The following is a 20643-nucleotide window of genomic DNA, read 5'->3' as shown; positions in this document are numbered from 1 at the left end:
ATCTACAGGCCGATTGGTGTACAATCAGTAAATGTACACATATATTCATTAATTTATTGCCCCCCATGAATAGCCTGGGTTTCCCCATGCTGCCTTGTGTGTGAGCAGACCTTGTAGGCAGCCTGGATTCCATGGACCCGATTTTCACCTCAACGAAGGAACCAATCACAGAACGGAGAGGGGACAGCAAGACGATGACGACGTCTATGCGACACACCAAAGCGGCTACAAGCTACGTACAGACACATTTGACATAGACATTCGCAATAAACGGCTCTGGGCATTCGTAAAACACGTCTCAAATATGGTTTGTCGGTTCTTCTCTCTGGTTGTCTGAATGTTTGTAAGTTCGGAAGTTTGTAAGTTTGTAGTATAACAATAAAGCGTTTTTGTCTGTACTACTGTCTACTACTACTGAGTCTTGCGCTTGGGTCCTGTCCTGCCTTAAACATGAACAAGTGTTGGCATCTGGATCCATGACTCCTGCTACTACTAATGAAAATGGAGATGGAAATGGAAAGACAGACAGAACTAACGGTAACAGGACATTTTTTAAAAACGACGAGAGACACATGATGAGAGTGACAAAGAAGGTCAAGGAAACATCAGAAGAGGGAAAACGGGAAAGTTTGGCCAACATCATAGACATGCAAGACAGCACACGCTGAGAAGAAAAGTGGACTTGGATTGAAAATGCGGTGAAGCTCCATGATGCGGTGTGTCACCTGTCGGCAAAACTATCACAACAGGAAGGTTAAGTTGCCAATGCTGAAAACACCTGCTCCACCAGGACCATTCAGAGTTCTTCAGATAGATTACATCACTCTTCCAAAGTGCAAAGGCTACCGCAATGTTCTGGTTGTCCTGTGCAAGTTCTCCAGGTGGATTGAGGCGTTCCCTGCATGATCTGGAACTGCACTACAGTACTTACTGCCAAAGTTCTCATGAAAGACATCATTCCCCGATACGGATTGCCGGAACAGATCTGCTCAGACAACGGAACACACTTCACTGGAGCAGTCTGTGCCGAGGTGGGCCGCATGCTGAATGTGCACTGGAACTGTCCTGAACTGCCCGTACCATCCAGAATCCTCTGGACAGGTGGAGAGAGCCAATCGAACTTTCGAACTAAAACACAACGCAACAATCAGAGAATCCAACAGTGTGTAAACTTGACTTGTAAGAAACAGGGGTGTGATTGGCAAAGGTAAAAAAAAGGGGAAATATACGTAGCACGGAGTGCCCCCCCCCCCCCCCCCCCCCCATAGTTCTATAGTGTTGGCTATCGTATGCATTTACATCACCTACATTTCATAAAATTCATGAGGCAAATCCTATGCAGGGATACTAGGGGGGTCCGAGGGCATGTCCCCCCGGAAGAAAAATAACCCCTTAAATGATGACATCTGATGACTTTTTTGGAAAGCATTGATACATTGAGATACATATATTTCAAACATTATAACATTATAGCATATTACAATAAAGCCTATAAGGCCTAAAGAAAACTAATTTATAATTGAGCAAAGTAGCCTAGGCCTACACAAGACTAATCCAAATATGGCTGAAATATATAGGCAATCATGATCATTTTGCCAACAGTGACGCAGAACCATGGATTTTTCCCCATTTATAACATGTTTTGTTTATAACTTAAACCAACATTGAGTTAAAATGTTGACTAAATTATTTACTATACACTGTAGGCTTACTTGATGATAATATATAGCCTGCCCGGTCATACTTGATGGGCTCTCCAGGTGTTTCCCCGAGGATTTGGCCGTAGATAAAGGGGGGCATTACTAGACACCTTTAATACATAGTAAAAAAAAGCTATTGGTAAGAAAAAAAAAGCTGCAAAAAAAAAAAAAACCTATTGGTATGATTTTTTTTTTTGCAAATTGGTGGGGAAAAAGCCCAACTTTCCCTAACTATAGAGGCAGGCACATTTTTATTTTTAAAGGCCAGGATGCTATACATCCTGATAATGTTCCCTTGGCCTTTGGAATTAAAACAGTCCCACATCATCATATACCCTTCACCATACCTACAATGTTATGCTCATTGAGCTCAATGCAAATCAAACCAGCTAATAGGCTAACTGAAATAACACCATGCCAACTTTTGTACAGGTTTCATGTTTCAGTGCAATTTAGTTATTGGTTAAACGAAAACATTTTAGTATTGCATTTTGACATAACTTGCCATTATGTAGACTTTTAAAGGAATGTGTATAAATAACATTAACTGTAGGCCCAAAGCTACCAAGACAGTCACAGACTAGTTGACGTCGTTGAATACATTGAACAGATATGCTAATTTGGCAACCTAGCCTGGGGTCGGGAAAAAAGTTAGCGATGGATGACACCGCTCTCAGAAACTCTGACATTTTAGTGCGTAGCTCAAACACCCGCTGAAGAATCTCTCCACTAACTTAAGAATGATAAGCATGCCCCGCATCCATTTCTCGACAACGTTGACCAAACGAACGTGACTGCAATGCTCTTGCATTTGACGATCCGACTTCATTGATTTATTAGTTAGCACCTGAAGACGCGGGTTTGAAGTTTGAAGCACCTGAAGTTCACACGGTTTTCCGCTGCTATTTTCGAAAAATCCATCGTAATTTACTGGGTTTGGTTTATCGACTGCCTCAAATATGTATCAATGTACCAAAAACACGGACGCTAACTGCCTTTCATTCATTGAGTCATCAACTGGTCGTCGTCCCTGAGGTAAATACTTTGACAGATTGACGTGATGTAAAAAACAACAGATTCTATTGGTCCAAATAGGTTGGCGGGAGCGATGGTCAGGACACATGTTTGATTTATTGGAAAGTGAAAGATAAATTACTATTTTTAGGGAAATGTTTCCCGGACCCCACTGAGAACCACTGCTTTAGGAAACTATTCCGTCTGATGTTCAGGTATGAAAATAAATAGCACAGATAATCAACAAGTGTTCAAGTGTTTGCTGAATTAAGAGTTAATCTAGGCTAGCTAAACCATGTGCTAAACTGGTGCTAAACAACGTCTAGGCTATCACATCACGTTCTGAAAAAAAATATATATTTTATCGGGTTGTTTTGTCATGTAGGCTACTGTGACGTCGCATTACACGAAATACGTCATAATGCCTCAAGGGTATATAAACCACATCCACATAAAATATTTCATTAGGGAATTTATTGATAAAGAGAGAGCCACGTTTCTGTAGATTATTGCTCAGGAAATTAACTCAGGTATTCTGAACACTGTTGGTGGGGAGCAACAGGATGCACCGGATCAATTCTTTGGATCTGGCAGAATGCCCCAAACGTCGACATGGAAAGTCTTCAAAACTGTTCCGGAACCTGAAGATCCGAGGAACTTTACACAAGCGTGTAGTGGATTTAAGGAATTGCGATTATGTGGATCCTCCCCGTGACCAAGGGCTTAGAGATGCTATTAGCCGCGTTTTTAAGACTCCACCAGAGACGCTACAGAGACCTGTGATGCAGGACCAGGTAAATAAGTAATCAACTAATGATAAAGCGATAAGAAAATGAATAGCCTAAGTCAGTAAAAGTAAATTAGATACAAAATAAAGACAAAATATATGGTATGTGACAATATCACATATTAAATTGCACTGGCCTTGGCTGTATGGCTAATAAATCAATCAAATTATCTGTCTATCTAACGCTATTCTCTGCCACATTGGGCCAGGTCATTATTATTTGTTTGGTTCTCTTTTTTTTATACATTTGTGCTTGTTTATGCCAAGCTGTAATGAAATAAAACGTACATGGACTCTTCTTAGGTTCAACCTATTCAGTCTGGGAATTTCCCTTACAAGACTAACTTGGAGGATTACACTGGACCTTTTGACATGTAAATACTGTACACAACAGAACACAATCACATTCAGTCCATACTTACATTATAGAGCTATAGAGCAGCTTACATTTGTTTCTTGTTCTAGGGGGGTGACTTACGCCATCAGCATTTATACATTTGCCATGAAAAAATGGCAGAGGTGCCTGAGGACCTCATGGCTGCAGGATAAGGAAGCAGCTGGCCTTGTCTGGGGACTCCTGGCACTTGTGTGCCGAGAGACCAGAGTAAGTGTTGTTCTAAACCAGAAATGACTAGAATTGTGTGTGTGTTTGTGTGTGCGATGGAAAGAGAGAGAGAGAGAGAGAGAGAGAGAGAGAGAGAGAGCATTACATTGCACATTACAGTCTCTTTGGAAATGTATTCAGAATTGTCCATTTCCCTTTTTCTCAAAATGTATTCTTAGAGTGTGACGGGTCAGGATATTGCCAACTTGCTCCTATCAAATCCACTGGCCTTTGAGAAGGGTGAGAATCTTCTGTCCTCTGGCAAAGGACACCAGGCCCTTGTCAACCTGATCATCTCTGGCAAAAAAGAAGTAAGACTTGCAGTCAGACCCGCAGCAGTGCTGATGGTAGTACAGATGTACATTTCAAAAACAAACGAAAAATATATAATTTGGTTCCATGGTTTGGTTTGAGTGTAATTCAATGTGTAATGTTTTTGAAAGTGCATGTCAAGATGTGGAAAACGTATTGCCCTCTGATATAGGAAGCTGAGCAATTAGCCAAGAGTGAAGCTCTGTGGGATCATTGGGTCATCCTGAAGGGCTTTGCCAAAGGCTCATGTGATGCAATTGTTATGAGGTAAGGATGCTGGTGCTTTTAAGAGAGCCTTGACCATAAATAATGCAAATAAAGAAAAAAAAACATGTTGCCAATTATACATACTGTATACACAAACCTGCCTTAACATGGTGTCTTTGTTACGTCACTCATTTTATTAGGCTTATTGAACACCTCAAACCAAATGACCCCATGAAGACCTATTATCAAGTCTTGATGGGAATAGTACCAACAGCTGCCTGTGTAAGTGTCGGTGTCATTTTGGTTGCTCATTTGTGTGTGTGTGTGGACAAATATTGTGAATGGATAGCACAAAGGCCATTAGCAATTCCACGTGTGGTGGAGCAGCAGTGACGTCACCACCTGGCAATTGGTTGACTTAAGTTCGATTTCTAAACCCACAGCTGCAAGTCATCAAATGTCTGCTAAATACCGCTCAACAGCTTAAATTTTACAAGGACCAGACAACTGTCAAAATTGTGCTGAATCTGGTTGCCTTGCAGCTTGGTGCAGACAATATTCTCTGTATCCATACATTTGTGAATTTAATCATTTTAAACATTTCAATTCATCATTTTGACATGAGAGATATGATACAATGAGTGTTGGAAATTTAAATACTCCTTTTTACAGGAGCGTGCCAAGAACAATTGGGGTGACTGGCGCCCCCATCTGGCGATGGTTCTTTGCCATCTGAACAAAAACAGCCTGAAGATGGAAATCATGGAAGCAATGGCAGAGACCTTGGGTAAAGATGATACAAATCAAAGATAATTAGAACATGCTCACCCTCAGAAAAAACTTCAATTCATATTGTTTAACTTTCCATGCCAAACACAGGATCAGATGGAAAGCCCAATTCTGCATATCTATGCAACCTCATAATGCATTTGCATTGTGGGATATTTTCGGAAAGGGCTGAATCTCGTGGTAGGGGAGTAAGGAGGTAAGACCAATACAAGAAAACACACAGTCATTGTAAAATCACAAGGTGAGACAAATACATGTGACACACACTAAACTTAAAGTAACCATAACCAAACAGCATTGTATCTCAAGAATCAAGAGGTAAGACAAACCAATGAAATACACACATTCATACTTTACTTTAAGTGACTATAACAAAGCGGCATTGTATCTCGATTATCAAGAGGTAAGACAAACCCAAACCTACTTTACCCAAAGTAACTATAACAAAACTATGTAAAATACTAATATTTATTTCATGGCCATGTAATCACTATAGCAGACCATTCGTAAGATCCACCAGGGCAGCAGTTGAAAGAATGGAGGTGTATGATTATGTGCTGACCCTAAAAACGGACCAGCCATTCCTCTCCGAGTTTCAGGTTTGTTTTCCTTTCTGATTAAATAAATGTCTTCATTTCATGCTTACATTCTGGAGTTGTCTTTGGAAATTTACCAGGCAAAATGACAAACTTGCCCAGTTAGGGACAATGTCCTAAACAATAATACAGATAAATAAAATGGCCCAAATGTCCAGTCTTACCTTCTCTTATTGTTTTCCAGCATTATAGAACTCTGTGCATCAGGATGCTGTTGCGAGCTGGCTACATCCAGCAAGCACTGCATTTCTGCGAGACTGTGGGAATGACATTGGTACACTCAGAAGGTGCTGACAGTACAACTCTGGTGGAGTTTGTTAAGGTAAGGGTGTGCTCTCTTTTCGCATTAGTGCGCTTTTATGAATAGGCCTATGTACAGAGGTCTGCACTTGTGTATTGCCTGTCTCTGGTGTTCTGTTGTGTTTTATTATTGTCACTGTGGTTGACATGGGTTTGTTATGTTTGTAAATGTATTCCAGGTCTGTTCAGAGTTCTGTGGCAGCCAGCAGGGTTTCATTGAGCCAGATTGGATGTTCTTCGTCAGGGAAACGGCAGAGCAAATGATTGTGGAGATACAGCAGAGGAGTGCTGCCATCAAGGCACTTAAGGAGTTCAGGATTGTAAAGACTGTAGTGGCCCCAGAGCAGCCTGGCCCTGCCACCTCTCCTGACCCCCAGCCTGGCCCTGCCACCACCTCTCCTGACCCCCACCCTGGCCCTGCCAGCTCTCCTGACCCCCAGCCTGGCCCTGCAACCACCTCTCCTGACCAGCAGCCTGGCACTGCCACCACCTCTCCTGACCCCCAGCCTGGCCCTGCCACCACCTCTCCTGACCAGCAGCCTGGCACTGCCACCACCTCTCCTGATCCCCAACCTGGCACTGCCACCACCTCTCCTGACCAGCAGCCTGGCCCTGCCACCACCTCTGTGGACCACCAGTCTGGCCCTGCCACCACCTCTGTGGACCACCAGCCTGGCACTACCACCACCTCTGTGGACCACCAGCCTGGCACTACCACCACCTCTGTGGACCACCAGTCTGGCCCTGCGACCACAGAAAAACCAAAGAAAAAGAACAAGGTATGCATTTCTCACAGAAACACTGACTGTAGACATGTTTGAAAATGTCTGCCTTCTTGTCCGACTATATTAATCTTTGACATTTGTCTGACCCTTAGGGATGCTTTGGGTGGCTCAGCTGCTTTAGATGCTTCTGCTTCCGCAGAAAAAAGACGCATTAGCACCCATCTGATAAGACACACACTGGTAAGGATCTTTTGAATACATTCATATCAACTTAAATGTATCATAGTGAGCTGTATTACAGAATTAATGCTCTGGCATTACTCATTCACAGAGGCTGAGAGGGAGAGCAGGGATAAAGAAAGGCTAGAGATCATTTTCTGCCACCAGCTGAGATCCTTATCTCATACTCATCATTAAATCAGAAATAAACACCCCCTCAGTCATGTGTGTTAACAACTTTCTTCTACTGTTATCTATAGAATATTGACCTGTCACATCAGTGGCAACAGCACATAGAAACTTTTCTGTATCTCTGATATGATTAATCTATCTTGTTAATCATGATTATGAAATCACAAGTCTTGCGAACCAATCAGAAAACTCCCTATGATTTTGTTTTGTCTACTTTGGCTAGCCTTACAAAAAATATTGAACTACAAGTGTCAAAACTGAAGTTTTCTGCAACCTTTTGGCTTCTGTATTCATATTGGCTTATGGCACTTATCGTCAAAATCACCATCTCTATTTTTGCCCTCAGACACAGTATTAAACCTCACTGAAGGACCCGTATCAACACGAGCAGAGCGCTGCTCTCGCCGATAATGATCCTTGCGCGGCGAGACTTCACGCAAGTGATTCTTATGTGTTAAAAAATAGTTTTATCCATCAGCAAGGGAACTGGCCTCAGAGACTGTTTTTACCTTATGTTCGTTTACAAGTACACCTTTTCAGGCAAGATGATTTTGAACTGCTATCCAAAAACGTATCCAATGCACTCATTACCAGTATAATACCACACTCACAGGGTTTCACGACCAATGAGTGGAAAATCACAAACTCAGCCAACCCTGTTCACGACCATCAGTACACTCTCACAACCAACTCGATCTCCCAATCCACAACAAAACATCCAATCAAACAAACAAGCAAGGTGTAACGCGGCTATCACAGCAGAGCAAACCAATCACAGAGCATCCCCGTACACATTTACCCCCGCGACTAAACTGACCTAGCTTCTGAGTCCAAGAACCGGGGATCAGTGAACAAAAGAAAGCACACTCGCCAATACCGTCAGATGCCAGCCATCCCAACCAAAGTCGATGCAGCCTTACTCCGCGGCAGTGCCCGCCGGTCCAGACTCCTGTTGCCAGAACCCAGCGCGGACGCGCTCTAAATGGGGAGAGCGTTTGCTCCTGTAACTAGCTGCCCTAATATGAAAACGATTGGATAATTGTGTCGAGATCTAAACGTACAATTGCCCAAATTTGCCATTAACGTTACCACTTAACCACAGTGCTGATCTCCCCAAACAACCAGGCTACTACTACAACTTCATTCACAAAAAAAAAAAAAAAGCCCCTCGTCAGTTACCACTAGACCTACTCGCCTCACGTCAGAACCGACCGTGGGATAGTCTAGACTAATTCACCGCACGTCGTTATTGTCAAAATCGCACTTGTGCTAATTTTCCACAATAACCGAATCCTCATGAGCCACAGACAACACACAGAGGCAGTAGTAGTAGAACAATATTTATTAGTACAAGCAGGGAAGTGAGATCTAAAATGCCACTAGGGGGCGGGAGCACGCACAGCACACTAGCACACTGACTGGCAGTTTAGCTAGCTTAATAAGTATACACACACCAGGAAACCTATTACCATAGCAGCACACACATTGCAAGATAACTACAGTAGGGCTGTCAAAATAACTGATTAATGAACTGAAACCGACTGAAATCGCTTCCGCATAGGATGCTCTTGTGTTTCCTCATGTATCGGCCCTTTCGCCTCTCTCCTCGTTCTCACCTCCTCTGGTTGAAATTAGATAAATGAGACATTCTCGATGACATAGAGCTTTGAACAATTTCCGGGGCATGAGCAGGAGGACTGAGGAGAGAGGCTGTATGTAAATAGAGCTGGAGATGAAGCCCTTCTCAAATTGACTGCTTTTAACTTCTTCTTTGGTGGGAGTGTCCTACTTTCAGGCTTGACGTACCACCCCCAACTGTACACAGTTAATTCATAGTGCGCAAGCGCTAACCTTAACCGCCTGGCGTGCATTCAGGGCACCAGAAATTGGAGTATGCACCGTGTCTGCAGCAAAAATGATGCACATCTTCAACACGTGCAAATGTGACGGAGGAGCATTTCTTAGCCTTGAAAAGTTTATGTTAGTCTGTGGCGGATTCTTTTTCCAAGTGGCAGAAACATAGAAATCATGTTCCACGGCATACATTTCATTAGGGCTGATGACATACTGAAACATCACATCAATTTGTTTAGTAATTAACTTTTTTTTATCCAATTTTACAAGAAGTTACTACCACGGCACAGTCCATCACCCACTACACTTCCACCACGTTGAGTAGTTGGTAGGGCTGTCACTTTACGTTAGAAAATCGATTGCACAATCGATTGGACCAACCAACACAAGTTTCGAAAACTAAAATAGGGAATCGATTTTAATCAAATATGTACACTATTAATTTTAAACAAATAAAAAAGATAGATGTAACAAAAATCACAAACAAGCAGAAAAATAAAATAAAGAATTCCGAAGTGCAGTAAGCGTTGCGAAAGCTAAAAAGAAAATTCCCACCAATTTTACGCACCGGAAACAGCTGTTTCAATTGGCTGCTGTGTTGCTCGTGTTTTGCCAAAAAATGGAGGACAACACGATCAACCTGTGCGACATGAGACGAGTGATCGGCCCTAATAACTTGAGGAATTCGATGGGGAAGCACTTCGGGTTTTGTGTATATCAAACTATGGAGAATGACAAACTGTGCAATCGTGAGTTCTACGTAGGCGAAATTTGTTTGACATTTCTAATCGTAAACAAAGACACAGCTACGTTAAAGCCTGCTGTAATGATTTTCACTGATTTTATGGCAGTCCACTCTGCTTATTGTTTTTTGAGAATGTTGCACTCCTGTTTGTCATTGTGCACGAAACTTAACGCCAATAAATCATCAGAAATATTGCTGGCTTGTGCGTCTACAAGCGCCCTCTTTACGTTCATCCTAATGCCTGTTAGTTGTCTGTGGATTAGCCTATATTTGGCGTTGAAAATGGAAACGTCTTTAGACATGAAAAATCGATTTTACAATCGATTCAATGAACATTTATGTCTCAAAAATCGAACAGGATTTTTTCACAAAAGTGACAGCCCTAGTAGTTGGGCCTACCAGATAATCCAACACGAAATCCTCACCTGTAGGTCTAGTAGCTATGAGGTGTTAGAGTTCCTTGGTCAAGGCACGAAGGTGGCCAAAAGTGTGACACAAATGAGAAATCTTGAAAAATATCCAGCAAAGACAAATTGAAGTATGCATGATTAACTGATGGCATCCTCAAAGTGTGCCTTTTTGGGAAGTCATTGTAAAAGGGATAAGCTCAGCATAAAGTCCAACATTTCCTTCATCTCTGGCTCAGTTGCCACCAGGGTATATTTCCTAATGGGCCATTTTACCATGCAGACCATCAATTTCAGTTTCATTCATTTTATCTATCCATCTTGTTGCCAATTCTCCACTGTTCTCTTCCTAACAGGCCTGAAATCTGAAAAGGCTCTCCATGGACACCAACAAATTTACCTGTGTCCGCTGGCATAAGTCCTTCCAGCAAAAATCCCATATCTGTTTGGTTTTTGAGATGCTGGGACAGAGCTTTACGATTTCATGAAAGACAGATTTTAGTCCACTCAGGCTTGCATGTGTAAGGCCTATACTACAACAGGTAGCCAAGGCCCTGACAAAGCTCAAAAGCCTGGGCATAATCCATACAGACCTCAAGCTGGAGAACATCATGCTAGTGCCCCATCTACCAGCCCAACCCCATTAAAGTCACTGACTTCGGCTCAGCCACGCATGTATCTGAGGCTGTGCTGCATTCACGGTTCTACTGGTGAGTCCTGCTGGCTACTGAGTAAAAAGGAAACCTAGTCGAGCTCTAACCTGATACACTATTAAACCCATTCTTAGGAAAGCTTTCAGATTAGAATGTGAAGCTTCAAAGTAAAACAGGGCAAGGAAGAAAGGGGGGATACGCTAACAATGGTCTAATGTCCTACAACATGATCATCCCAGTAATTAAGGCCCTTTTGTGGTTGCAGTTCTCCAGAGATCATCCTTGGGCTGCCCTTCTGTGAGACCATTGACATATGGTCACTAGGATGTGTGGCAGCTGAACTCTTTCTTGGCTGGCCTCTGTATCCTGGACATTTGGAATAGGACTAGGTCAGTACTGTGGGTGTTTTTAAGTTTTCTTTATGTTGTCTTTTATTGATGTTGACAATTTGTGTTATCTGCTGTCACAGGTTCGGTACATCTCCAAGACCCAGGGACCTCTACCTGAGTACTTGCTCAGTGCATGCTCAAAGACGGGCAAACATTTTATCAAATGGCCAGACTCCATCTATCCAATGGAGCCTCAAGGTGTGTGATTCTCTAGTCGTGAGGTTCTATATACTTGCTTAAAACATTACGGAGGAATTGAGGAGAGCCACGTATGCTGGACCAGAGAGAAGACAAAGACTGACCCTGCCTTTCCCAATTCCAGATGATTTACTGAATGTGTTGAAGGAGCTGGATGCGGTAGACACACCCAGAAGGTTTGCAAGCAGACGGAGAAAAGAAAAATGCATCGAACCGGAGATAGAAAAGACAGACAGGACAGGAAGTCCTTTTCTACTGTCTATCCCTGCTCTTGTGATCGCTGGTGTATTTTTTTGTGGGAAGCCGTTCACAAAAACAGTTCAATAAAAACTTTAAAAAAAACTGTAGTCAGTCTCCTACGCAAAACTGAAATTACGAGCTTGCGAAACTCATTTACAAGACTCAAAGTACAGATTTTTGACCCTCTTTTGACTGCCTTCCTGAAGAGCCAATCAGCACGCTGCTTACTGTTGCCAACCAACCAATCAGCACTTCCCACCGACCACCAGACAGGCCATTTTTTTGACAGCAACAATGTGGAGACAAGGAAGGCACAGGTGGATGACTAGTACAGTTTTTACCAAGAACATGTATGAACAAGGGGTGTGCATATCAATAATTTATAATATTAGAATAACCAACAGAGTTACTTGGTTAGTCACATTTTTTCAAATGCCATTTTGAGGGTGCATCTGGTCTTTCAGTGTGCTTAGCAACAAGTCTAGCAATCTGAATTCGGTGGTCTCCCTTTTTTTCTTGCTTATTTCTTGGCACTGTAGGCTACACTCATAAATACTATAAAAATTACATGCACAAAACAAAGAAAATGTCTTAGATTGACTGTGTAATGCGACTGATACTGTAGATTATAACTTAACTTAGGCTACCACAGGGTAGCTAGCAGGAATTCTACCATGATCGTGTGATGTCTTTGCTAGTAGGTGATGTTATGCTATTCTGAATCTGTGCGTTTCAGAATAACTGAATAGCGATATTAATGTTACTGTCTCCAAATCATAGTTCGTTTCTCATGTTGCATGTTATATAAGACATTTGAATCTGATTTGGCAATTTAATCATGTAATTAACCAGGTAGGCAGGTAACATTAGGCCTACTGCTGCAGCTTGCTACTGAAATAAATGACAACTAAAACACCATCAACATTACAGCATTAACTCTTTGCATTATGTTATTTCAGGCACTCCATTCCCCAGACATGGTCATTTGAGATTAAGTGAGTATAAGTATATATACTCTTTTGACCCCGTGAGGGAAGTTTGGTCTCTGCATTTTAACCCAATCCGTGAATTAGTGAAACACAGCACACAGTGAGGTGAAGCACATACTAATCCCGGCGCAGTGAGCTGCCTGCAACCACAGCGGCGCTCGGGGAGCAGTGAGGGGTTAGGTGCCTTGCTCAAGGGCACTTCAGCCGTGGATGTGAGCATGGGAGAGCAGTGCTCAACCACTTCCCCCGCCCACATTTTTCCTACTGGTCGGGGATCGAACCAGCAACCCTTCGGTTACAAGCCCGAAGCCCTAACCAGTAGGCAGCGCAGGAGACTCACGAAATATTTCTACAGGTACAAATTTTTTCCACAGATGTAGCCTACAAAATATTTCTACAGGTGGGAAATGTCTTTGCACATATACACATACATTTTTTTCACACATGTACAAAGTATTTCTACAGGTACGAAATGTCTTTGCACATGCACAAATCGTTTTACAGTTGCAAAATGTTGTTACACAGCCTTCAAAGTTAGCCAACTAACCGTAGCTAACTGGCGAGAAGACGTGAGCATGCAGTCTTTGACTGATGTTGTAACGATACAACCGCTGGTGTTCTAAAAAAAAAAAAAAAAACGAGATAAGTAGTAGTCCCGTCTCTCCTGATCAAAACTCTGCCGTGTTTTCTGTCACTGACTGACAAAACGTCACAGAAGTCATGGGCTAAATACTGCACCTGCGATTTCACACAACGATCATGTTGCAAGAGAGCTAAGAAAACTGTTTTCAAAGTTAGCATGACATTTCCTTCTAAGCTAAATTCTTAAAAAATTAATGCGTATCTGAGAGTATCTTCACAGTAATTTCCCAGGCTACAAGTGACACTGTAAAGGATGGTGAGCATAAGCCGTTGTGTGTGCTGTGCAATGAAGTACTGGCTAATGAAAACATGAAGCCTTTGAAATGAGAGATATTTAGAAATAAAACACGCCAGCCATAAGGATAAACCTCTAGCCTTTTTCCAAGGTAAAAGTCAAAATCTTGAGGTGTCCCAGAAGGCACTTTGTGCATCCTATTAAATGTGTATATTCATGTATTCAACCAGATGATAGGGCTGTCACTTTACATGTGCCTGTTACTAATGCCTGTTAGTTGTCCGTGGAATGGCCTATATTTGCCGTAGAAAATGGAAACGTCTTAGAAAATCGATTTTACAATCGATTCAATGAACACTTATGTCTCAAAAATCGAACGGGATTTTTTCACAAAAGTGACAGCCTTACCAGATGACGGTGTGCCAGTCCAGAAGGCCTTGGAGTGCAGAAAAGAGAAAGGCAGTGTGGTGTTATCTAGGAAAACATATACTCGAAAGAGTGCCGGGCAAAAAAGAATGTGATGACTGTCTTGCAGGGGAAAAAGCTCTTAACCAGAGGTCATGGAAGGATGTTAAAAATGTTGTCTGTAACTATCCAGGGACCCACAAGAACAAAGTGGCCACAAGAACAAAGTGGCCAGGCAGAAAAAATGTATGGAAATGAAATGACGAAACTGTACGCCACCGTTTTTTATGTGTACAAATGTTTTGTTTGCACTCTTGTTTGGGCAAAATGTTTAAGTTTAAAGGAAAGCCCCAGTGATTGTTTAAGTAGTGTGGTAATGAACAGGTATGATAAGGGATCAGATTCCAAAAATAATTCTGTGGAAATGCATGGATTCCAGTTGCTGCTACTGGAAGAAACTGGAATCCATGCATTTCCACTGAATTATTTTTGGAATCTGATCCTTTATCATACCTGTTCATTCTTACTCGTCGCTCGACTTATCGTGACTAAATTCAAGATGGCTGCAAACGCTAAACTTCGTGAAGATACTGCCAAGGGACCATGGTCCCATGGTGAAAATAATCCTTCAGGGTTGATGCTTGATCATTTCTATTCCTTGTGAGCTGTCAGTGAATTTAAAGTGTTGTTTCAGAGACAGCCTTATCAGTTCAGATCTGGATGTCCGATCCCTGGGCTGCACTGTTATGACACACAGCATGAGTCACTCCACACAGAGTCTGTTTCTTTTTGTACACTTGCCACTTCACTGGCTGACGCAACTCAGATTATCATCACGACTGACACAAAAAAGATGCAAATTGCAGCCACTTGCCACCAGGAGGTGTAATGATTGTGAAGATGCACCCAGTCAAAACGAGGGCACCAGTGTGCTTTGTCATCGATGTGAAATGCCCACGGTGTACTTCCATGAGACCTGACGTTTGCCTCTCCGGCTTTTTATGCATGCTAATAAGTGGCATGCTTCATCTCCCACGTCTTGAGCTCTAGTGTGCGCTTCACATCCGACCACTTCTCTCAATCACTCTTTCAGGCACTCCTTATGCTTGCCACACAATGTCCCTTGTCAAAGCTTTGTACAGATCAGCCAGAACCTACGATTTGTCATAATGGGCATGTTGCCTGTGTGACAGAATATCTGGCCTGCTAAGAGTCTGGCCACTTGATCACAGAGTTTGTAATAGTGAGGTTGACATCACAGACTATTTCTGCATTAATTGGTACCCCTTTCTGCACAATAAAAAAAAAAAAGTGAAATTGTGAATACAAATCAAATTTCTCATAGTTGTTGAATGGGTGCAGTCGGTCACGAAGAACTCTCTAATACAATCCTGTCAAACAGTAGGGTCTTTCAAACAGGTAGGGGAGACCGGGTATGGTTGTGACTAGCTGGGCGATATGGCTGAAAACTGTATCACGATATAAGTATTTCATATCAGTCATCGATAATTATTGACATTTTTAAAAAAAAATCTATTTCAGAGAAGGACCAGAAGAAGATTTTAAACTTAACCTTCCTCTGATTTTAATCACCTCAGTTATCAATCAAAGCAAACAGGGAAAAGAAATAGCAAGACCATCATGAAAAACACTCAAATAACAGTTTAGATTGCTATCACATAAGTCTGAATGAAAAGTAGCACTGGTTGAAGCCTGGACATGTAAACAAAGTAGCTTAATTTGCTAGTTTATCATAGTCTACAGGTTAGACTGTTCAGTTTCCCCACGTGTGTTTTAAGTTTCAAATTAATACCTTTTCTCCTTGAGTCCTATGAGTACCAAAATTGTAGCTAAAAAATGGTAGTTTTAGGTGCTGAAGAAAGTTTCACAACTAGGGCTGGGCGATAAAACAATAGCGATATGTATCGCAAGACATGTAATCGATATCAATAAAAAATATGTTCGATAGAACTTTTGATAATTAAAAGCAACACACAACAGCCTTACGTTTTTCATAAATAAATAGGCTAGTTATATCTTGCATTGTATCTAGTATGCAACTCTACCAGAGTAGGCGATAGAAGTAGGCCTACCTTAACACAGACTCTCAATGAGTCCTTGCTCCATGCACTCTCTTTCTCTCTCCCTCTCAACAGGCACATCTCTCCTCAGCATGGACATGTAATCCAAACATTCACAATCGCGCAAGACGACTGGCTAAATTCCTATTAAATCCGGTAAGCATCATTAGCACCCTGCACGAATTTGTTCAAAACTGTTGCATTCAAATTGACTGCTAAATTCTAATAATCTCAATCCCGATGCAAATGGAAAATCCTTTGTTTTCAAGTAGCAGGGAATACACACAAAACCTAACAACTCTCTGTATTTATTTATGTTAAGCCCGCCCACTGACTCTATAAACGATGTGATTGGCCTGACTAGAGTTTGGTTTTTCCAGCTTGCAAGCCAACAGAGATTTGCTAGACGACCCTGGCTGCAAATAGAGCATCACAGTCCCGCCCCTCCTCCGAGAGAGCTTAGTTTCTGGAAGTAAATTTCCCATTCATTTCTTCCATTGACGTTTTGAAAAAATCCGTATCTAAAGAGTTTTAAAGCATGTCTTAGGATAATCAGCTACGGCGTAACTCATAAGCATACAACATATCATTTCGAGTGAAAAAACGAAGAGAAATTGTGGTGGAAATCATCCACTTTCCAAAACCTCCAATCCAACTAGCACTCTGATGTCAAAGACCCGAAGGAGAACACCAAGACGAGAGAAGCTGAAGACTGTTGATCCTTTATTCACCGTATTGCAGTGATAATACAATCCAAACAGCGTCAGGACTGGACCGTCAGGCAATAGAGTGGTGAGTGGCAGCTGCTACCCCGATGAGATCTGATCTGAATGTGCCTGAGCTCTCTCCTTTATACTCTCGGGGGCCTGAGAGGCGTTCCTATCCCCAGGAACGTCACCAGGCCCCTTTTAGCCAATCAGAGCGTTTTGGGACTTGAGATATTGGTGGAAACCCTTTCTCACACAAACATTAAAAAATGTGTGTTGCTAGGCAGAATACATGTGTCCAGGTTCTATGTGTAATCTGTTGCCAGGCAGGGTACGTTTTGATTTGGTTCTATGTGTCACTTCAACTTTGGTTTCACTTCCTCTCTCTGGAAGTCCCTGCTTCTCCCTTTCTGCTAGCCCCTTCTATTTATGCCCTTCTGGTAAGCACCTTTCTCTCCCAGGCCCTGTCTTGTTTACTTCCACTCTTAGCCTTTGACCGTCCAGTCTCATGACTTCCAGTAAATGTTGCATAACAGCTGCACAAACAATGTTTTCATATTAAATGGAAGGTCTCCTTAATAGACCAGTACACACACAAGTATTATTATTATCATGTCTAGATAAAATCACCACATATTCTCCCCTTTGAGGCTAAATTAGCCTCACTATGCAGCATAAGCATCATCTAAACAAAGGAGTGTGTCATAACCCCGTATATTGTCATGACACCTCAGGCTATGTGCACACGAGCGAGTTACAGGGGAATGGTGTCTACTACTACAACCTTATTGCGTACGTAAAATCTTAAACCTTATGTCAGAACTAGTAATAAATGTGTTGCCCTTGCGAGAGTAAATAACATCGGTAAGCAAACCCTGAACGCCCAGATCAAGTGACAGAAAGACCAATTGCTCGTTTTTTAAGAACGCGCTGTGAAATCTCCCCATTTATGGAATAACACAAATGGCTGGAACCCGAAACGGATATGTCCCAAAAGTGGCCTGAAACCTCATATATTTCACCCAGTCACCTTAAGTACACGAGGTCAGGTAAAACCCCGTGCTTCACGGCACTCAATGCCGGGCATTGGTGCGGCCTGATCCGTCACTCATCTATGCCCCACTCGGGCGCATGGGTCCTGCAGACCTTATGTATGCGAGTAAATAGTAAATCGAGAGCCCCGGGCGTCTGGAGCAAGTGAACGACCAATTCCTTGTTACGAACATATGGCTAGGACCCGAGACGGATTTGTCCCCAAAGCGGCTAATGTGCTAGTCACCTTGAGCATAAAGAAATTTCATGCAACGGCCATTGGTGCCAAATCGGAGTTACATAACAACTTCATGATCCCACCGTCACTTGCCCATCCCCTACTGGCTTCTTTAGCAGTAAATGGTATATACGGCCCCTTTCCGGCCTCTATGCGTCACACTACACCCCCCTTCGTTACTCGCAACGTCATCCCCTTTTTCCTCCGGAGTCCTCCGGGCATTCACACTAGCGTGAGAATGGGTGAGCACACCGGCCGCAGGCGCGCTACACCGAGGGGACGGGCCGCCATGCTCTGCCTTAGGTTGCCCCCGCTGGCCAATGGGGTCGTACCCGTCCTCGAGCACTGACCGCGCCACACACCTGCCACACCACTAGGCGGGCCAGGTCCGGCGTGCGGTAACTTGGGGTGAGGTGATCACTTCTAGTAGCAAGCTTTGGTTACGTCTATCCAGATTTGGATGGCCTTGCAGTGGAGGGCTAAACCTCCATAAAACCTAAGTTACCGTTTATGAATAGCGAAGCACTAAGATATAGAATTGAATCAAGGTCACTTAAGGCGACTCATTCGTATCAGGTCACAGCCCATAATACCCCTTGACTCTAGTATCCCTTGACTCTGTCACCTGGGCGTGCAGTCACGTGCCTTGTGAATTACCTGTCAGTGCTGTGTATGTGAGCGTGCGTCAGTGTGTGTGCGTAGAGGTGGGTGACTCGCAGGACCCCACCCCTACTCGTACATATCCGGGAGAGGAAACTCCGGGGGAGGAAACTCCTGCCCCTGCTTCCGCTCCTGCTCCAGCATCCGGGCGACGAAGTCGCTCTCCATTATATAACCCTCGTTGAATTCGCTTTCCATTATTCGTCCCACACTAGTTTGTACTAAAAGGATCCTCTCACTCGCATCCTCCTCGTCCCAGGGCATCCTTACGTTTTGGACCACTAGTTGTCTAGCGACTACTTTGGAGCAAACCTTACCACAACATTGAGTAATGCAGCAAAACATTCCTACCACTAAGGCTGCCCCAAACAGTAACTTTCCCAGAAATGCTACAATCTTACCCCCCCATGACCCAAAGGTGTCCGCTAGCCACTGGGTTACGGGGGCAAAAATATCCAGGGTTCCAGCAAATGTTGGTGTCAATCCAGAGCTCTCGTGGGCCTCCTTGTTGACGGCCTTGAGCCTGTTCATCGCGTTTGTGAAGTCATCCATGTTCTCGTCCTCACCTGGGACGTACGTACAACACGAGTCTGTTCCGACGATGGCGCACACTCCACCTTCCTTCGCCAGTATCCAGTCCACTGCTATCCTGGTTTCCATTGCCATTTTTGTGGTGGCGTTCAGCCTCCTATCAAATGCGTTGAACGCATCCATAGTGGCATTCATGAACCGTAGGGCGTTGTAGTGGATGTAGTTGATCCATTGAACATTCTTGGCGACGCCTACGGATGCTCCGTAGAAGGGGATGGCGGCCTCAAATCCGGCGAGCACCGCGTCCCGGGCTTTGAACTGTCTCGGGACGTTGTGGGGCTGTCCGAACACGTCCATATATACTCCATCGTCGGCGTCCCTCCGACTTCTCCTCAGGTTCCCTTCTACGGGTGTCTGCTGGTTGTGCCCTGGGCCGGTCGAGTTCAATGTTGAGTCGCATTCTGACCAGGGGACTATGTAGGTTTGCTGGGCCAGGGTGACCCTGGCACACTTTCCCCTCCAGTATTTCGGAAGGGTGTTTCGCAGTCCCCATCGTCTTCCACAGGCCCACCATAAGTCGGCCAGCGGGATATCCCTTGCGCTTATCCAATTTACACTCAACATCGTGATGTTTGCTTCGACTCCAATCCTCTTCCCGTTTTCGCTCCTCTCTACCAGGCGAAACGAGAGGCTGTTGGATTCGTGGACCCACTTTGCTGCGCAGCGTCCTTCAAATGCTCCTACATCCGTCTTGCCCCCTTTGACCATGCTCTCAGTGGGGGTTACTTCAAAACATTCAAACTCTACGTCTTCTGGTATTTCATAAACGCGGTGGGTTTTCCTTGCTACCCTGGCTCCCATGCCTGGGTAGTCTTTCCTACATCTTGCCTCATTTTCTTGGATCTTGTGTGCTTCCTTTCCTTTTATTCGCTCTGCATGTAAGGGGCCTATACCAGTCCACCCCTCACGTAACTCCTCACTTCCCAATCGCTCAAGACATGCAAAAGGGGACAGCTTGTTTTCTTCGTATTGCCTTCCCGACGCTTGGTATACCGCATCCTCTTCTCCAGTTCCTGGTGCTGGTAGTATGGCCAGCTTTGGTCTCACTGCTGAGCACACATAACACCCTCCTTCTGGCTTCACTGTCTTTGCTGTGTATTTGGCCCATTGCATCCATGAATTGTCCTCCCAC

The 20643-nt window shown here is 43.5% G+C and overlaps 1 protein-coding gene across 2 annotated transcripts; it reads left to right on the top strand.

The window, feature by feature from the left end:
* Positions 1-2617: 2617 nt before the first annotated feature.
* On the top strand, positions 2618-20150 carry LOC121689324 (protein transport protein Sec16A-like). Of its 2 annotated transcripts, XM_042069040.1 has the most exons (15): positions 2618-2735; positions 2866-2929; positions 3277-3508; positions 3805-3875; positions 3967-4105; positions 4285-4416; positions 4590-4684; positions 4825-4906; positions 5297-5411; positions 5504-5609; positions 5910-6012; positions 6194-6331; positions 6489-7088; positions 7187-7274; positions 7366-7477. In XM_042069040.1, the coding sequence occupies exons 2-14, from the start codon at positions 2922-2924 to the stop codon at positions 7247-7249; spliced, it is 1884 nt and encodes a 627-aa protein (XP_041924974.1). In that variant the 5' UTR covers positions 2618-2735; positions 2866-2921; the 3' UTR covers positions 7250-7274; positions 7366-7477. The 2 variants fall into 2 exon arrangements, with proteins under 2 accessions (XP_041924974.1, XP_041924975.1); XM_042069041.1 differs by lacking the exons at positions 2618-2735; positions 7366-7477 and adding an exon at positions 20140-20150 and having other exon boundaries at positions 2828-2929.
* The last annotated feature ends 493 nt before the right edge of the window (positions 20151-20643 follow it).

This window comes from Alosa sapidissima, chromosome 18, assembly GCF_018492685.1.
Source record: "Alosa sapidissima isolate fAloSap1 chromosome 18, fAloSap1.pri, whole genome shotgun sequence".
Taxonomy (NCBI): domain Eukaryota; kingdom Metazoa; phylum Chordata; class Actinopteri; order Clupeiformes; family Clupeidae; genus Alosa; species Alosa sapidissima.
Note: the sequence above shows the minus strand (reverse complement) of the source record. Positions and strands in the feature narration are given on the sequence as shown.

Excerpts from the sequence above, each read along its gene's own strand:
- LOC121689324 (XM_042069041.1), top strand. Across the intron at positions 5,412-5,503 it reads AGCAATGGCAGAGACCTTGG|GATCAGATGGAAAGCCCAAT; the intron begins GTAAAGATGATA and ends TGCCAAACACAG. Across the intron at positions 7,089-7,186 it reads AACCAAAGAAAAAGAACAAG|GGATGCTTTGGGTGGCTCAG; the intron begins GTATGCATTTCT and ends TCTGACCCTTAG.